Source organism: Oncorhynchus masou, unplaced genomic scaffold (assembly GCF_036934945.1).
Source record: "Oncorhynchus masou masou isolate Uvic2021 unplaced genomic scaffold, UVic_Omas_1.1 unplaced_scaffold_984, whole genome shotgun sequence".
In the NCBI taxonomy this organism is placed as follows: Eukaryota; Metazoa; Chordata; class Actinopteri; order Salmoniformes; family Salmonidae; genus Oncorhynchus; species Oncorhynchus masou.
In genome coordinates, this window is record NW_027016357.1 from 179403 (window position 1) to 200000 (window position 20598).

The 20598-nt window shown below is 43.0% G+C and overlaps 1 protein-coding gene and 1 pseudogene across 1 annotated transcript in view; both read right to left on the minus strand.

Moving 5' to 3' along the window:
• Positions 1–5197: 5197 nt before the first annotated feature.
• LOC135538569 (keratin-associated protein 10-8-like) lies at positions 5198–6342 on the minus strand (annotated as a pseudogene).
• An 11837-nt stretch (positions 6343–18179) lies between these two features.
• LOC135538571 (tumor protein p53-inducible protein 11-like) overlaps positions 18180–20598 on the minus strand; it is a 40356-nt gene continuing 37937 nt past the window's right edge. Inside the window, exon 6 of the mRNA XM_064964462.1 lies at positions 18180–18337. Within this exon, the coding sequence (XP_064820534.1) occupies positions 18180–18337 (158 nt within the window). The remainder of the gene's footprint in view (positions 18338–20598) is intronic.

Here is a 20598-nt window from a genome sequence, read left to right on the forward strand (position 1 = left end):
CCCGAGTGGAGCAGCGGTCTAAGGCACTGCGCTAGAGGTGTCACTACAGACCCGAGTTCGATCCCGGGCTGTATCACAACCGGCCGGTATCGAGTGTCCCAATGGGCAGAACACAATTGGCCCAGCGTCATCTGGGATAAGGGAAGGGTTTGGCCGGGGGAGCTTTACTTGGCTTATCGCCCTCTAGCAACTCCTAGTGGTGGGCCGGGCACCTGCAGGCTGACTGCGGTTGTCAGTTGAACAGTGTTTCCTCCAACACATTGGTGCGGCTGGTTTCCAGGTGTTAAGAAGGTGATTTGGCGGGTGATGTTTCGGAGGACGTATGACTTGACCTTCGCCTCCCGAGCTCATTGGGGTGTTACAACAAGACAAGATCATAACTGGGGAGAAAAAGGGGGGAGGGGGTACAAATGTTTTTTTTAAAGGTTCCTAATTTAAGACACAATCTGAACTGGGGCAGAATGTGTGAAACAATGACCTCTGAACTGGGGCAGAATGTGTGAAACAATGACCTCTGAACTGGGGCAGAATGTGTGAAACAATGACCTCTGAACTGGGGCAGAATGTGTGAAACAATGACCTCTGAACTGGGGCAGAATGTGTGAAACAATGACCTCTGAACTGGGGCAGAATGTGTGAAACAATGACCTCTGAACTGGGGCAGAATGTGTGAAACAATGACCTCTGAACTGGGGCAGAATGTGTGAAACAATTTGAAGAACCTGATGACCTCTGGAGACAAGATAACCGACCTCTGACCTCTCATGGTTTCCATTAGTGAATGTAGGTGAAACAATGACCTTAGTTTCTGAACTGGGGCAGAATGTGTGAAACAATGACAGAGGAGGGAGTCATTACTGTATTACCCCTGGAGGGGCAGAATGTACCCCTGAAACAATGAGTCATTCTGAACTGGAGGGAGTCGGAATGTGTGAAACAATGGAGGGAGTCATTACTGAACTGGGGCATTAATGTATTACCCTGGAGGGAGTCATTACAATGAGTCATTACTGAACCCCTGGACTGGGGAGTCATTACTGTATTGCTGGAGGGAGTCATTATGACCTCTGAGGGAACTGGGGCAGAATGTGTGAAACAATGACCTCTGAACTGGGGCAGAATGTGTGGAAACAATGACCTCTGAACTGGGGCAGAATGTATTACCCCTGGAAACAATGACCTCTGAACTGGGGTCATTACAGAATGTGTGAAACAATGACCCCTGTCAACTGTATTACCCCTGGAGGGAACTGTATTGTGGAGGGAGTCATTACTGTATTACCCCTGGAAGTCAATGACCTGGAGGGAGTCATTGATTACTGGAGTCACTGACCCCTGGAGGGAGTCATACTGTATGTACCCCTGAGGGAGTCATTAATTACCCCTGGAGGGAGTCAAGATAACCCTGGAGGGAGTCATTGACTGTATTATCCCCTGTGACTGGAGGTCAACAGCATTACCCCTGGAGGGAGTCATTACTGTATTACCCCTGGAGGGACATTACTGTATTACCACTGGAGGGAGTCATTACTGTATTACCCCTCAGGAGTCACTTACCGCTGGAGGGAGTCATTACATTAGCTGGAGGAGTCATTACTGAGGCCCTGGAGGGAGTCATTACTGTATTACCCCCGGAGGGAAACACAGAAAATAAAACAGACAGACTGTATTACCCCTGGAGGGAGAATTACCCCTGGAGGGATTCATTAGTCATTACTGTATTACCCCTGGAGGGAGTCATTACTGTATTACCCCTGGAGGGAGTCATTACTGTATTACCCTGGAGGGAGTCATTACTGTATTACCCTGGAGGGAGTCATTACTGTAGGATTACCCTGGAGGGAGTCATTACTGTATTACCCTGGAGGGAGTCATTACTGTATTACCCTGGAGGGAGTCATTACTGTATTACCCTGGAGGGAGTCATTACTGTATTACCCTGGAGGGAGTCATTACTGTATTACCCCTGGAGGGAGTCATTACTGTATTACCCCTGGAGGGAGTCATTACTGTATTACCCCTGGAGGGAGTCATTACTGTATTACCCCTGGAGGGAGTCATTACTGTATTACCCCTGGAGGGAGTCATTACTGTATTACCCCTGGAGGGAGTCATTACTGTATTACCCCTGGAGGGAGTCATTACTGTATTACCCTGGAGGGAGTATTACCCCTGGAGGGAGTCATTACTGTATTACCCCTGGAGGGAGTCATTACTGTATTACCCCTGGAGGGAGTCCCCCCTGGAGGGAGTCATTACTGTATTACCCCTGGAGGGAGTCATTACTGTATTACCCCTGGAGGGAGTCATTACTGTATTACCCCTGGAGGGAGTCATTACTGTATTACCCCTGGAGGGAGACATTACTGTATTACCCCTGGAGGGAGTCATGACCATTACCCTGGAGGAGTCATTACTGTATTAAGAGAGTCATTGTGTTGACCATTATACAGAGAATAAGACCCCTGGAGAGACCTGTATTGACCATTACACAGATTACCGCTGGAGGGAGGTATTACCCTGGAGGGAGTCATTACTGAGACAGGAGGGAGTAATGACCATTACACAGAGGAGATTACTGTAGAGAGGGAGTGTATTACCCCTGGAGGGAGTCATTACTGTATTACCCCTGGAGGGAGTCATTACATTACCCTGGAGGGAGTCATTACTGTATTACCCCTGGAGGGAGTCATTACTGTATTACCCTGGAGGGAGTCATTACTGTATTACCCTGGAGAGTCATTACTGTATTACCCTGGAGGGAGTCATTACTGTATTACCCTGGAGGGAGTCATTACAGAGGGAGTCATTACTGTAGAGCTGGAGGGAGTCATTACTGTATTACTGCTGGAGGGAGTCATTACACAGAGGAGTCAGCTGTAGAGAGAGTCAGTGTGTTGACCATTACCCAGAGGAGTCAGCTGAGAGAGAGTCATTACTGTATTACCCCTGGAGGGAGTGTTGACCATTACACAGAGGGAGTCATTACTGTATTACCCCTGGAGGGAGTCAGTGTGTTGACCATTATTGCAGAGGAGAGCTGAGACCCCTGGAGGGAGTCAGTGTGTTGACCATTACACTGGAGGAGATTGCTGTATTACCCCTGGAGGAAGAGAGTGTGTTGACCATTACAGAGAGGAGAGCTGAGAGACAGTGTGTTGACCATTATACAGAGGAGAGAGAGAGAGACAGTGTGTTGACCATTATACAGAGGAGAGGTGAGAGATAGTGTGTTGACCATTATACAGAGAAGAGAGAGAGACAGTGTGTTGACCATTATACAGAGAAGAGGTGAGAGAGAGAAACAGTGTGTTGACCATTATACAGAGGAAGGAGACGGGAGAGACAGTGTGTTGACCATTATACAGAGAAGAGACAGTGTGTTGACCATTACACAGAGGAGAAGAGAGAGAGACAGTGTGTTGACCATTATACAGAGAAGAGAGAGACAGTGTGTTGACCATTACACAGAAGAGAGAGACAGTGTGTTGACCATTATACAGAGAAGAGAGAGACAGTGTGTTGACCATTACACAGAGGAGAGAGAGACAGTGTGTTGACCATTACACAGAGAAGAGGTGAGAGAGAGCGAGACAGTGTGTTGACCATTATACAGAGAAGAGAGAGAGACAGTGTGTTGACCATTATACAGAGAAGAGGTGAGAGAGAGCGAGACAGTGTGTTGACCATTATACAGAGAAGAGAGAGAGAGACAGTGTGTTGACCATTACACAGAGGAGAAGAGGTGAGAGAGAGCGAGACAGTGTGTTGACCATTGCTGAGAGAGAGAGACAGTGTGTTGACCATTATACAGAGAAGAGAGAGACAGTGTGTTGACCATTATACAGAGAGAGAGAGAGAGACTGTGTGTTGACCATTATACAGAGGTGAGAGAGAGAGAGACAGTGTGTTGACCATTATACAGAGGTGAGAGAGAGAGAGACAGTGTGTTGACCATTATACAGAGAGAGAGAGAGACAGTGTGTTGACCATTATACAGAGAAGAGGAGAGACAGTGTGTTGACCATTATACAGAGGTGAGAGAGAGAGACAGTGTGTTGACCATTATACAGAGAAGAGAGAGAGACCGTGTGTTGACCATTACACAGAGGAGAAGAGATGAGAGACCCATCCAGACATTAACTCTAAACATAACAACATCACCCTCTGGAGGCGAACTACTGCACAACAGGGCTGTTTTCAGCAGGGCACAACAATGACGTGGCTTGTTCAGAAAGAAATAGATGACGGTATATCAACACAGGAACAACAGACAATAGGAATAGCTTGGAGATAAGAACTGTGAGTCTTGAGAAGTCAGAGCATCTCTTGGGCATAACGAGACCATACAAAGAAAAACAGTTGGGGGAAAGAAAATATATTTATTTATTGTTGCTCTGTCTATACATATACAAATACAGCATATCTATATATGGCACAATGTACATTTAAAATAGACCACACGATAACACGTAATCACATTTCCTAAAGCATTGATGCCGTTCATGATGACAAATCCACCGTGGTCCCAAATGCGGCAGGGTAGCCTGTGGTTAGAGCGTTGGACTAACCGAAAGGTTGCAAGTTCGAATCCCGAGCTGACAAGGTACAAATCTGTCGTTCTGCCCCTGAACAGGCAGTTAACCCACTGTTCCTAGGCTGTCATTGAAAATAAGAATTTGTTCTTAACTGACTTGCCTGGTAAAATAAAGGTAAAATAAAAAAATAATAAATGCACTGAAAGATAGAGACGTGCCTGGATGCAGAGACAGTGAACTTCCTGTATTCGAATACGAGATATTCAAACGGCTTGGTGTTCAGAGAAGGTTCAAATCAGACGTGATACCATACCCCCCCCCCCCCCCCCCCCACAGAAAACTACATCTCTGTAGAAGTGTCAAAACAACCATTTTTATTTATTTAAAGCACGTCAGATCCAACGTGTGACACAAAGTGTCCTAAACCTTCTGTTGTTTTCTGAAGAACGCTTCTAGTATGTTCTCTCGACCTCGATGCAGAAGCAACGGCCCAGTTTCCACGACCCAAAAGCTGAAGTACGATTTTTTTTTTTGAAATGTACCTTTTTGATGGACTGCCGAACATAAAATACCTGCTGAGTGGGAGGATTAAACTGAAACATTGTCCTGATTGATTCGTTTTCCTTGTGTCACATTATCCCAGACTGAACAATTATCCTTCAGTCAGTCCAGCAAAAAAACATAAACACATGGAAGAATGTTTAAGTCCCACAAAACAAAACCAGTGTTGTGGTCCTTTAATACAACATATATTAGTACAGAACAAAACCAGTGTTATTGTCCTTTAATACAACATATATTAGTACAGAACAAAACCAGTGTTATTGTCCTTTATACAAGATATATTAGTACAGAACAAAACCAGTGTTATTGTCCTTTAATACAACATATACTAGTACAGAACAAGACCAGTGTTATTGTACTTTAATAAAACATATACTAGTACAGAAAAAACCCAGTGTTATTGTCCTTTAATACAACATATATTAGTACAGAACAAAACCAGTGTTATTGTCCTTTAATACAACATATATTACTACAGAACAAAACCAGTGTTATTGTCCTTTAATACAAAACATATATTAGTACAGAACAAAACCAGTGTTATTGTCCTTTAATACAACATATATTAGTACAGAACAAAACCAGTGTTATTGTCCTTTAATACAACATATATTAGTACAGAACAAAACCAGTGTTATTGTCCTTTAATACAACATATATTAGTACAGAACAAAACCAGTGTTATTGTCCTTTAATACAACATATATTAGTACAGAACAAAACCAGTGTTATTGTCCTTTAATACAACATATATTAGTACAGAACAAAACCAGTGTTATTGTCCTTTTATACAAGATATACTAGTACAGAACAAAACCAGTGTTATTGTCCTTTGATACAACATATATTAGTACAGAACAAAACCAGTGTTATTGTCCTTTAATAAAACATATATTAGTACAGAACAAAACCAGTGTTATTGTCCTTTAATAAAACATATATTAGTACAGAACAAAACCAGTGTTATTGTCCTTTAATAAAACATATATTAGTACAGAACAAAACCAGTGTTATTGTCCTTTAATACAACATATACTAGTACAGAACACAGTAGTCGTTCTCTGAGCCAGACCAACATGAAGGAGGACATTAGACAACAGTAGTGGTTCTCTGAGCCAGACCAACATGACCAACATGGAGGACATTAGACAACAGTATTGGTTCTCTGAGCCAGACCAACATGAAACAGGACATTAGACAACAGTAGTGGTTCTCTGACCCAGACCAACATGGAGGACATTAGACAACAGAGGACCAACATGAAACAGACATTAGACAACAGTAGTGGTTCTCTGACCCAGACCAACATGGAGGAGGACATTAGACATTTTGAGCCAGACCAACATGAAGGAGGACATTAGACAACAGTAGTTGTTCTCTGACCCAGACCAACATGGAGGAGGACATTAGACAACAGTAGTCGTTCTCTGAGCCAGACCAACATGGAGGAGGACATTAGACAACAGTAGTCGTTCTCTGAGCCAGACCAACATGGAGGAGGACATTAGACAACAGTAGTTGTTCTCTGAGCCAGACCAACATGAAGGAGGACATTAGACAACAGTAGTTGTTCTCTGAGCCAGACCAACATGAAACAGGACATTAGACAACAGTAGTCGTTCTCTGAGCCAGACCAACATGAAGGAGGACATTAGACAACAGTAGTTGTTCTCTGAGCCAGACCAACATGGAGGAGGACATTAGACAACAGTAGTTGTTCTCTGAGCCAGACCAACATGAAGGAGGACATTAGACAACAGTAGTGGTTCTCTGAGCCAGACCAACATGGAGGAGGACATTAGACAACAGTAGTCGTTCTGAGACAGACCAACATGAAACAGGACATTAGACAACAGTAGTTGTTCTCTGAGCCAGACCAACATGAAACAGGACATTAGACAACAGTAGTCGTTCTCTGACCCAGACCAACATGAAGGAGGACATTAGACAACAGCAGTTGTTCTCTGAGCCAGACCAACATGGAGGAGGACATTAGACAACAGACCAACATAGACATTCAGTAGTTGTTCTCTGACCCAGACCAGACCAGTTGTTCTCTGACCCAGACCAACATGGAGGAGGACATTAGACAACAGTAGTTGTTCTCTGAGCCAGACCAACATGGACATTAGACAACAGAGTTCTCTGACCCAGACCAACATGAAGGACATTAGACAACAGTAGTTGTTCTCTGAGCCAGACCAACATGGAGGAGGACATTAGACAACAGTAGTGGTTCTCTGAGCCAGACCAACATGAAGGAGGACATTAGACAACAGTAGTGGTTCTCTGACCCAGACCAACATGGAGGAGGACATTAGACAACAGTAGTTGTTCTCTGAGCCAGACCAACATGAAAAGGACATTAGACAACAGTAGTTGTTCTCTGACCCAGACCAACATGAAACAGGACATTAGACAACAGTAGTTGTTCTCTGAGCCAGACCAACATGGAGGAGGACATTAGACAACAGTAGTTGTTCTCTGACCCAGACCAAATGAAGGAGGACATTAGACAACAGTAGTCGTTCTGAGCCAGACCAACATGAAGGAGGACATTAGCAACAGTAGACCAACATGACCAGGAGGACATTAGACAACAGTAGTTGTTCTCTGAGCCAGACCAACATGAAGGAGGACATTAGACAACAGTAGTTGTTCTCTGAGCCAGACCAACATGAAGGAGGACATTAGACAACAGTAGTCGTTCTCTGAGCCAGACCAACATGAAACAGGACATTAGACAACAGTAGTTGTTCTCTGAGCCAGACCAACATGGAGGAGGACATTAGACAACATTCTGAGCCAGACCAACATGAAACAGGACATTGTTCTCTGAGCCAGACCAACATGAAACAGGACATTAGACAACAGTAGTCGTTCTCTGAGCCAGACCAACATGGAGGAGGACATTAGACAACAGTAGTTGTTCTCTGAGCCAGACCAACATGGAGGAGGACATTAGACAACAGTAGTTGTTCTCTGAGCCAGACCAACATGGAGGACATTAGACAACAGTAGTTGTTCTCTGACCCAGACCAACATGAAACAGGACATTAGACAACAGTAGTCGTTCTCTGACCCAGACCAACATGACCAGGACATTAGACAACAGAGTCGTTCTCTGACCCAGACCAACATGGAGGAGGACATTAGACAACAGTACATTACCCAGACCAACATGGAGGAGGACATTAGTAGTCGTTCTCTGAGCCAGACCAACATGGAGGACATTAGACAACAGTAGTCGTTCTCTGAGCCAGACCAACATGGAGGAGACATTAGACAACAGTAGTTGTTCTCTGAGCCAGACCAACATGAAGGAGGACATTAGACAACAGTAGTTGTTCTCTGAGCCAGACCAACATGAAGGAGGACATTAGACAACAGTAGTGGTTCTCTGAGCCAGACCAACATGGAGGAGGACATTAGACAACAGTAGTCGTTCTGAGCCAGACCAACATGAAACAGGACATTAGACAACAGTAGTTGTTCTCTGACCCAGACCAACATGAAACAGGACATTAGACAACAGTAGTCGTTCTCTGACCCAGACCAACATGGAGGAGGACATTAGACAACAGTAGTTGTTCTCTGAGCCAGACCAACATGAAACAGGACATTAGACAACAGTAGTTGTTCTCTGACCCAGACCAACATGAAGGAGGACATTAGACAACAGTAGTTGTTCTCTGAGCCAGACCAACATGGAGGAGGACATTAGACAACAGTAGTTGTTCTCTGAGCCAGACCAACATGAAGGAGGACATTAGACAACAGTAGTGGTTCTCTGAGCCAGACCAACATGGAGGAGGACATTAGACAACAGTAGTCGTTCTGAGCCAGACCAACATGAAACAGGACATTAGACAACAGTAGTGGTTCTCTGAGCCAGACCAACATGGAGGACATTAGACAACAGTAGTCGTTCTCTGACCCAGACCAACATGGAGGACATTAGACAACAGTAGTTGTTCTCTGAGCCAGACCAACATGAAACAGGACATTAGACAACAGTAGTTGTTCTCTGACCCAGACCAACATGAAACAGGACATTAGACAACAGTAGTCGTTCTCTGACCCAGACCAACATGAAGGAGGACATTAGACAACAGTAGTTGTTCTCTGAGCCAGACCAACATGGAGGAGGACATTAGACAACAGTAGTCGTTCTCTGAGCCAGACCAACATGAAGGAGGACATTAGACAACAGTAGTTGTTCTCTGACCCAGACCAACATGGAGGAGGACATTAGACAACAGTAGTTGTTCTCTGAGCCAGACCAACATGAAGGAGGACATTAGACAACAGTAGTTGTTCTCTGAGCCAGACCAACATGAAGGAGGACATTAGACAACAGTAGTTGTTCTCTGAGCCAGACCAACATGAAGGAGGACATTAGACAACAGTAGTGGTTCTCTGAGCCAGACCAACATGAAACAGGACATTAGACAACAGTAGTCGTTCTCTGACCCAGACCAACATGGAGGAGGACATTAGACAACAGTAGTTGTTCTCTGAGCCAGACCAACATGAAAAAGGACATTAGACAACAGTAGTCGTTCTCTGACCCAGACCAACATGAAGGAGGACATTAGACAACAGTAGTTGTTCTCTGAGCCAGACCAACATGGAGGAGGACATTAGACAACAGTAGTCGTTCTCTGAGCCAGACCAACATGACAGGACATTAGACAACAGTAGTTGTTCTCTGAGCCAGACCAACATGAAACAGGACATTAGACAACAGTAGTCGTTCTCTGACCCAGACCAACATGAAGGAGGACATTAGACAACAGTAGTTGTTCTCTGAGCCAGACCAACATGGAGGAGGACATTAGACAACAGTAGTCGTTCTCTGACCCAGACCAACATGGAGGACATTAGACAACAGTAGTTGTTCTCTGACCCAGACCAACATGGAGGACATTAGACAACAGTAGTTGTTCTCTGACCCAGACCAACATGGAGGAGGACATTAGACAACAGTAGTTGTTCTCTGAGCCAGACCAACATGAAGGAGGACATTAGACTCGTTCTCTGACCCAGACCAACATGAAGGACATTAGAGTTGTTCTCTGAGCCAGACCCAGACCAACATGAGCCAGACCAACATGAAACAGGACATTAGACAACAGTAGTTGTTCTCTGAGCCAGACCAACATGAAACAGGACATTAGACAACAGTAGTGTTCTCTGACCCAGACCAACATGAAGGAGGACATTAGACAACAGTAGTTGTTCTCTGAGCCAGACCAACATGGAGGAGGACATTAGACAACAGTAGTCGTTCTCTGACCCAGACCAACATGGAGGACATTAGACAACAGTAGTTGTTCTCTGACCCAGACCAACATGGAGGACATTAGACAACAGTAGTTGTTCTCTGACCCAGACCAACATGGAGGAGGACATTAGACAACAGTAGTTGTTCTCTGAGCCAGACCAACAACATGAAACAGTACTCGTTCTCTGACAGACCAACATGAAGGACATTAGAGTTGTTCTCTGAGCCAGACCAACATGGAGGAGGACATTAGACAACAGTAGTTGTTCTCTGACCCAGACCAACATGAAGGAGGACATTAGACAACAGTAGTTGTTCTCTGAGCCAGACCAACATGAAGGAGGACATTAGACAACAGTAGTTGTTCTCTGAGCCAGACCAACATGAAGGAGGACATTAGACAACAGTAGTCGTTCTCTGACCCAGACCAACATGAAGGACATTAGAGTTGTTCTCTGAGCCAGACCAACATGGAGGAGGACATTAGACAACAGTAGTTGTTCTCTGACCCAGACCAACATGAAGGAGGACATTAGACAACAGTAGTCGTTCTCTGAGCCAGACCAACATGAACAGACAAAGCTGTGTGTCTTAAAATATATATCATGTCCTGCCAATTATGTTCACTCTCTACACACAAGTTCAACTTTAACCCAGGGTTTTCCAAACTCGGTCCCTGGGGGTTTCGTTTTTTGCCCCGAGCACAACACAGCTGACTCAAATGATCAACGCTTGTCCCAACCCATTAAAGTATGTTCACTCTCTACACACAAGTTCTGCCCCTAACCCAGGGTTCCCCAAACAGGACAGTTCTCCATGACTCACGGGACAGTAGTACAGAAGAGACCCACAGTCTGAAAACAACACTGTTCTCTGTCTGCGGGCACATGTTCAGATACTAGCACACGTGTGTTGTAATAAGTGGCATATCGCAAAATACAATCACCTTATTATTTGGCAATCAGATATAAAAAGCTTCTTTCCTAAACAAAATTAAACCAGAGCTTTATCTATGAACACAACGGATTTAAGTGGTTGGGGCTCAATGAAACTGGGATCGAAGTGAGCATGAAAAATGGCACCCCATTATGCCCTATATAGTGGCACTACTATAGAACAGGGCCCTATTCCCTATATAGTGGTACTACTATAGACCAGAGCCCTATTCCCTATATAGTGGTACTACTATAGACCAGAGCCCTATTCCCTATATAGTGGTACTACTATAGACCAGAGCCCTATTCCCTATATAGTGGTACTACTATAGACCAGAGCCCTATTCACTACATAGTGGTACAGAGCCCTATTCCCTATATAGTGGTACTACTATAGACCAGAGCCCTATTCACTATATAGTGGTACTACTATAGACCAGAGCCCTATTCACTATATAGTGGTACTACATAGACCAAGCCCTATTCCCTATATAGTGGTACTACTATAGACCAGAGCCCTATTCACTATATAGTGGTACTACTATAGACCAGAGCCCTATTCCCTATATAGTGGTACTACTATAGACCAGAGACCTATTCACTATATAGTGGTACTACTATAGACCAGAGCCCTATTCACTATATAGTGGTACTACTATAGACCAGAGCCCTATTCCCTATATAGTGGTACTACTATAGACCAGAGCCCTATTCCCTATATAGTGGTACTACTATAGACCAGAGCCCTATTCCCTATATAGTGGTACTACTATAAAACAGAGCCCTATTCCCTATATAGTGCATACTATAGGCCAGAGCCCTATTCCCTATTAGTGGTACTACTATAAAACAGAGCCCTATTCCCTATATAGTGCACTACTATAGACCAGAGCCCTATTCACTATATAGTGGTACTACTATAGACCCGAGCCCTATTCCCTATATAGTACACTACTATAGACCAGAGCCCTATTCCCTATATAGTGGTATAGACCCGAGCCCTATTCCCTATATAGTACACTACTATAGACCAGAGCCCTATTCCCTATATAGTACACTACTGTAGACCAGAGCCCTATTGCCTATATAGTGGTACTACTATAGACCAGAGCCCTATTCCTATATAGTACACTACTATAGACCAGAGCCCTATTCCCTATATAGTGGTACTACTATAGACCAGAGCCCTATTCCCTATATAGTGGTACTACTATAGACCAGAGCCCTATTCCCTATATAGTGGTACTACAGACCAGAGCCCTATTCACTATATAGTGGTACTACTATAGAACAGAGCCCTATTCCCTATATAGTGGTACTACTATAGACCAGAGCCCTATTCACAATATAGTGGTACTACTATAGACCAGAGCCCTATTCCCTATATAGTGGTACTACTATAGACCAGAGCCCTATTCCCTATATAGTGGTACTACTATAGACCAGAGCCCTATTCCCTATATAGTGGTACTACTATAGACCAGAGCCCTATTCCCTATATAGTGGTACTACTATAGACCAGAGCCCTATTCCCTATATAGTGCACTACTATAGACCAGAGCCCTATTCACTATATAGTGGTCCTACTACTATAAAACAGAGCCCTATTCCCTATATAGTACACTACTATAGACAGAGCCCTATTCACTATATAGTGGTACTACTATAGACCAGAGCCCTATTCCTATATAGTGGTACTACTATAGACCAGAGCCATATTCCCTATATAGTGGTACTACTATAGACCAGAGCCCTATTTCCTATATAGTGGTACTACTATAGACCAGAGCCCTATTCCCTATATAGTGCACTACTATAGACCAGAGCCCTATTCCCTATATAGTGGTACTGCTATAGACCAGAGCCCTATTCCCTATATAGTGGTACTACTATAGACAGAGCCCTATTCCCTATATAGTGTACTACTATAGACCAGAGCCCTATTCCCTATATAGTGCACTACTATAGACCAGAGCCCTATTCCCTATATAGTGGTACTACTATAGACCAGAGCCCTATTCCCTATATAGTGGTACTACTATAGACCAGAGCCCTATTCCCTATATAGTGGTACTACTATAGACCAGAGCCATATTCCCTATATAGTGGAACTATAGACCAGAGCCCTATTCCCTATATAGTGGTACTACTATAGACCAGAGCCCTATTCCCTATATAGTGGTACTACTATAGACCAGAGCCCTATTCCCTATATAGTGTACTACTATAGACCAGAGCCCTATTCCCTATATAGTGGTACTACTATAGACCAGAGCCATATTCCCTATATAGTGGTATTACTATAGACCAGAGCCCTATTCCCTATATAGTGGTACTACTTTAGACCAGAGCCCTATTCCCTATATAGTGGCACTACTATAAAACAGAGCCCTATTCCCTATATAGTGGTACTACTATAGACCAGAGCCCTATTCCCTATTAGTGGTACTACTATAGACCAGAGCCCTATTCCCTATATAGTGGTACTACTATAAAACAGAGCCCTATTCCCTATATAGTGGTCCTACTATAGACCAGAGCCATATTCCCTATATAATTACTATAGACCAGAGCCCTATTCCCTATATAGTGGTATTACTATAGACCAGAGCCCTATTCCCTATATAGTGGTACTACCATAGACCAGAGCCATATTCCCTATATAGTGGTACTACTATAGACCAGAGTCCTATTCCTATATAGTGGTACTACTATAGACCAGAGCCATATTCCCTATATAGTGGTACTACTATAGACCAGAGTCCTATTCCCTATATAGTGGTACTACTATAGACCAGAGCCCTATTCCCTATATAGTGATACTACTATAGACCAGAGCCCTATTCCCTATATAGTGGTACTACTATAGACCAGAGCCATATTCCCTATATAGTGGCACTACTATAAAACAGAGCCCTATTCCCTATATAGTGGTACTACTATAGACCAGAGCCCTATTCCCTATATAGTGGTACTACTATAGACCAGAGCCTATTCCCTATATAGTGGTACTACTATAGACCAGAGCCCTATTCCCTATATAGTGGTACTACTATAGACCAGAGCCATATTCCCTATATAGTGGCACTACTATAAAACAGAGCCCTATTCCCTATATAGTGGTACTACTATAGACCAGAGTCCTATTCCCTATATAGTGGTACTACTATAGACCAGAGCCCTATTCCCTATATAGTGATACTACTATAGACCAGAGCCCTATTCCCTATATAGTGGTACTACTATAGACCAGAGCCATATTCCCTATATAGCACTACTATAAAACAGAGCCCTATTCCCTATATAGTGGTACTACTATAGACCAGAGCCCTATTCCCTATATAGTGGTACTACTATAGACCAGAGCACTATTCCCTATATAGTGGTACTACTATAGACCAGAGCCCTATTCCCTATATAGTGGTACTACTATAGACCAGAGCCATATTCCCTATATAGTGGCACTACTATAAAACAGAGCCCTATTCCCTATATAGTGGTACTACTATAGACCAGAGCCCTATTCCCTATATAGTGGTACTACTATAGACCAGAGCCATATTCCCTATATAGTGGCACTACTATAAAACAGAGCCCTATCTATATAGTGGTACTACTATAGACCAGAGCCCTATTCCCTATATAGTGGTACTACTATAGACCAGAGCACTATTCCCTATATAGTGGTACTACTATAGACCAGAGCACTATTCCCTATATAGTGGTACTACTATAGACCAGAGCCATATTCCCTATATAGTGGCACTACTATAAAACAGAGCCCTATTCCCTATATAGTGGTACTACTATAGACCAGAGCCCTATTCCCTATATAGTGGTACTACTATAGACCAGAGCACTATTCCCTATATAGTGGTACTACTATAGACCAGAGCACTATTCCCTATATAGTGGTACTACTATAGACCAGAGCCCTATTCCCTATATAGTGGTACTACTATAGACCAGAGCCCTATTCCCTATATAGTGGTACTACTATAGACCAGAGCCCTATTCCCTATATAGTGGTACTACTATAGACCAGAGCCCTATTCCCTATATAGTGGTACTACTATAGACCAGTGCCCTATTCCCTATATAGTGGTACTACTATAGACCAGAGCCCTATTCCCTATATAGTGGTACTACTATAGACCAGAGCCCTATTCTGTCAGGACCCGGTTTCGAACCTGGGTCTAGTGAGAAACAGTCACTTACTGAGCCACGAATAGTCAAAACCCAGCAGACACCTATTCCCTATGGCAAATCCAAAAGGTGGTCAAAAGAAACTACTAAACAAAACAAAAAACAGACACAGAGTCCTATTCCCTAACATACAAACACAGAGCAGTGGTTTAAATACAATTAGAGAAACGAGGCACAGGTGCCTATTAATGGGGATCAAGGGAAAAACATAAGGACAAATAGCACAATGGGACATCTATGACCAAAAGAACAAGCAAATCCTATTCCCTATATAGTGGTTCTACTATAGACCAGAGCCCTATTCCCTATATAGTGGTACTACTATAGACCAGAGCCCTATTCCCTATATAGTGTACTACTATAGACCAGAGCCCTATTCCCTATATAGTGTACTATTATAGACCAGAGCCCTATTCCCTATATAGTGCACTACTATAGTGCACTACTATAGACCAGAGCCCTATTCCCTATATAGTGTACTATTATAGAACAGAGTCCTATTGGGGTATAGTATAGGGGGCCATTATTCCCTATATAGTATACTACTTCTGAACAGAGTCCTATGTGGGGTAAGTATAGGGGGCCATTTGGGCAGCGTAAGCACCAAGCAGTCATGTTGACTGGAGTGTTGCATTTGGAGCCACAATCTAAACCATGTGACAAGGTGTTTATCTGAGCTGACCGTCAAGGGGCAATCTGCAGTTGAAACAATAACGACGTGTCCACCCCGCCTCTGTTTTGGTCAAAAGCTGAGGGATGGGGTTGGAGATTTGTAAACACTCTCAAATTCATAGACAGAGCTATGGATGCAAGGACTGACCATCCATGATATCAAATTGATAGTTCTAACACTGTTTGGGGAGAGGGGTATAATAGGAACTGTATCTATGGTTCTGGGTCTAATCAGAACTATGTGTATGGTTCTGGGTCTAATCATAACTATGTGTATGGTTCTGGGTCTAATCAGAGCTATGTGTATGGTTCTGGGTCTAATCAGAGCTGCTATATCTATGGTTCTGGGTCTAATCAGAGCTATGTGTATGGTTCTGGGTCTAATCAGAGCTATGTGTATGGTTCTGGGTCTAATCAGAGCTGCTATATCTATGGTTCTGGGTCTAATCAGAGCTATGTGTATGGTTCTGGGTCTAATCAGAGCTGCTATATCTATGGTTCTGGGTCTAATCAGAACTGCTATATCTATGGTTCTGGGTCTAATCAGAGCTATATCTATGGTTCTGGGTCTAATCAGAGCTATATCTATGGTTCTGGGTCTAATCAGAACTAGATCTATGGTTCTGGGTCTAATCTATGAGTTCTGCTAATATATCTATGGTTCTGGGTCTAATCAGAGCTATGTTTATGGTTCTGGGTCTAATCTGAGCTGCTATATCTATGGTTCTGGGTCTAATCAGAGCTATGTGTATGGCTCTGGGTCTAATCAGAACTATGTGTATGGTTCTGGGTCTAATCAGAGCTGCTATATCTATGGTTCTGGGTCTAATCAGAGCTGCTATATCTATGGTTCTGGGTCTAATCAGAGCTATGTGTATGGTTCTGGGTCTAATCAGAGCTATGTGTATGGTTCTGGGTCTAATCAGAGCTGCTATATCTATGGTTCTGGGTCTAATCAGAGCTATGTGTATGGTTCTGGGTCTAATCAGAGCTGCTATATCTATGGTTCTGGGTCTAATCAGAACTGCTATATCTATGGTTCTGGGTCTAATCAGAGCTGCTATATCTATGGTTCTGGGTCTAATCAGAGCTATATATATGGTTCTGGGTCGAATCAGAACTAGATCTATGGTTCTGGGTCTAATCTGAGCTGCTATATCTATGGTTCTGGGTCTAATCAGAGCTATGTTTATGGTTCTGGGTCTAATCTGAGCTGCTATATCTATGGTTCTGGGTCTAATCAGAGCTATGTGTATGGCTCTGGGTCTAATCAGAACTATGTGTATGGTTCTGGGTCTAATCAGAGCTGCTATATCTATGGTTCTGGGTCTAATCAGAGCTGCTATATCTATGGTTCTGGGTCTAATCAGAGCTATGTTTATGGTTCTGGGTCTAATCTGAGCTGCTATATCTATGGTTCTGGGTCTAATCAGAGCTATATCTATGGTTCTGGGTCTAATCAGAGCTATGTGTATGGCTCTGGGTCTAATCAGAACTATGTGTATGGTTCTGGGTCTAATCAGAGCTGCTATATCTATGGTTCTGGGTCTAATCAGCACTATATCTATGGTTCTGGGTCTAATCAGAGCTATGTTTATGGTTCTGGGTCTAATCTGAGCTGCTATATCTATGGTTCTGGGTCTAATCAGAGCTATATCTATGGTTCTGGGTCTAATCAGAACTATGTGTATGGTTCTGGGTCTAATCAGAGCTATGTGTATGGTTCTGGGTCTAATCAGCACTATGTGTATGGTTCTGGGTCTAATCAGAGCTATGTGTATGGTTCTGGGTCTAATCAGAGCTATGTGTATGGTTCTGGGTCTAATCAGAGCTGCTATATCTATGGTTCTGGGTCTAATCAGAGCTATGTGTATGGCTCTGGGTCTAATCAGAGCCATGTGTATGGTTCTGGGTCTAATCAGAGCTGCTATATCTATGGTTCTGGGTCTAATCAGAGCTATGTGTATGGCTCTGGGTCTAATCAGCACTATGTGTATGGTTCTGGGTCTTCTTGGTCCTGCGACCCAGGTGGTAGTAGTAGAGGAGTGTGATGATGAGGAAGAGGACTTCACTGAGGAGGAGGAGGATGGCAGAGTTTGACATCAGACCCAGCTCCACCAGGGTGATGCTGGTCACTGCAAGGAGAGAGATAGAGAGAGGACACACCTTTTACAACTAGGGTTAAGTACAGTGGGGCAAAAAAGTATTTCGTCAGCCACCAATTGTGCAAGTTCTCCCACTTAAAAAGATGAGAGGCCTGTAATTTTCATCATAGGTCCACTTCAACTATGACAGACAACATGAGGAAAAAAAAAAAATCCAGAAAATCACATTGCAGGATTTTTAATTTATTTATTTGCAAATTATGGTGGATATACAGTGCCTTGCGAAAGTATTCGGCCTCCTTGAACTTTGCGACCTTTTGCCACATTTCAGGCTTCAAACATAAAGATATAAAACTGTATTTTTTTGTGAAGAATCAACAACAAGTGGGACACAATCATGAAGTGGAATGACATTTATTGGATATTTCAAACTTTTTTAACAAATCAAAAACTGAAAAAATTGGGCGTGCAAAATTAAAGGCCTGATTGGTGGTGCTGCAGAAATAGTTGTATTATATAATTGTATAATAGTTGTATAAATAGTTGTAGAGGAACTCTGGAGCTCTGTCAGAGTGACCATCAGGTTATTTGTCACCTCCCTGACCAAGGCCCTTCACCGATTGCTCAGTTTGGCCGGGCAGCCAGCTCTCGGAAGAGTCTTGGTGCTTCCATACTTCTTCCATTTAAGAATGATGGAGGCCAGCTGTGTTCTTGTGGACCTTAAATGCTACAGAAATGTTTTGGTACCCTTCCCCAGATCTGTGCCTCGACCCAATTCTTATCTCTGAGCTCTATGGACAATTCCTTTGACCTCATGGCTTGGTTTTTGCTCTGACATGCACTGTCAACTGTGGGACCTTTCCAAATGATATCCAATCAATTGAATTTACCACAGGTGGACTCCAATCAAGTTGTAGAAACATCTCAAGGATGATCAACGGAAACAAGATGCACCTGAGCTCAATTTCGAGTCTCATAACAAAGAGTCTGAATACTTATGTAAAGAAGGTATTTCAGTTAAATTGTTATAACATTTGAATTTTTTTCTAAAAACCTGTTTACGCTTTGTCATTATGGGGTATTGTTTTTTATTTTTATTTTACCTTTATTTAACCAGGCAAGTCAGTTAAGAACAAATTCTTATTTACGATGACGGCCTGGGAACAGTGGGTTAACTGCCTGTTCAGGGGCAGAAGGACAGATTTGTATCTTGTCAGCTCGGGGATTTGAACTTGCGGTTACTAGTCCAACGCTCTAACCACTAGGCTACCCTGCCGCTCCATTGTGTTTAGATTGGTAAGGATCTTTTTAAATGGAATCCATTTTAGAATAAGGCTTTAACTAGATGGAACTTCACTCTGTTAATTCAATTCAATTCAAGGGGCTTTACTGTCATGGGAAACATATGTTAACATTGCCAAAGCAAGTGAAATAGATAAACAAAACAATCAAAAATGAACAATAAAACATTACACTCACAAAAGTTCCAAAATAATTTCAAAATGTCATATTATAATGTCTATATACAAGTGTTGGAACGATGTGCAAATAGTTAAAAGTACAAAAGGAGAAGATAAATAAACAAACATAAATAAGGGTTGTATTTACAATGGTGCTTGTTCTTCACTGGTTGACCTTTTCTCGTGGCAACACCCTTATCCTGCAGTTCCCTTCAGGGCTCATATATATCAAGCATCTCAGAGCAGGAGGACTGATCTAGAATCAGATCCCTCGTTGTCTCTGCGATCTTACTCATAACACTCTAAAAGGTTAAACTGATCCCAGATCAGCAGTCCTACTTTGATACAGTACATACGGCTCCTGGTCCATGTAATGTTATTCATTACAATCTAAAAGGTTAAACTGATCCTAGATCAGCAGTCCTACTTTGACACAGTACATACGGCTCCTGGTGCCCTCGTCCATGTAATGTTATTCATTACAATCTAAAAGGTTAAACTGATCCCAGATCAGCAGTCCTACTTTGATACAGTACATATACGGCCCCAGACTTCCCTTCAGTCGACACTGCATGACTGAACAGAGATCGATTTTCCACTGATGTGTGAACGTCTCTTATTGAAGTATTAGAGGAGACGGGAGGAGATAACGTGGACTCGCCTGGACTCTCAGTCCCTCTCTAAATACACACTACCGTTACTGATCATAGCCACTACTGTTACTGATCATAGCCACTGCTGTTACTGATCATAGCCACTACTGTTACTGATCATAGCCACTACCGTTACTGATCATAGCCACTGCTGTTACTGATCATACACACTACCGTT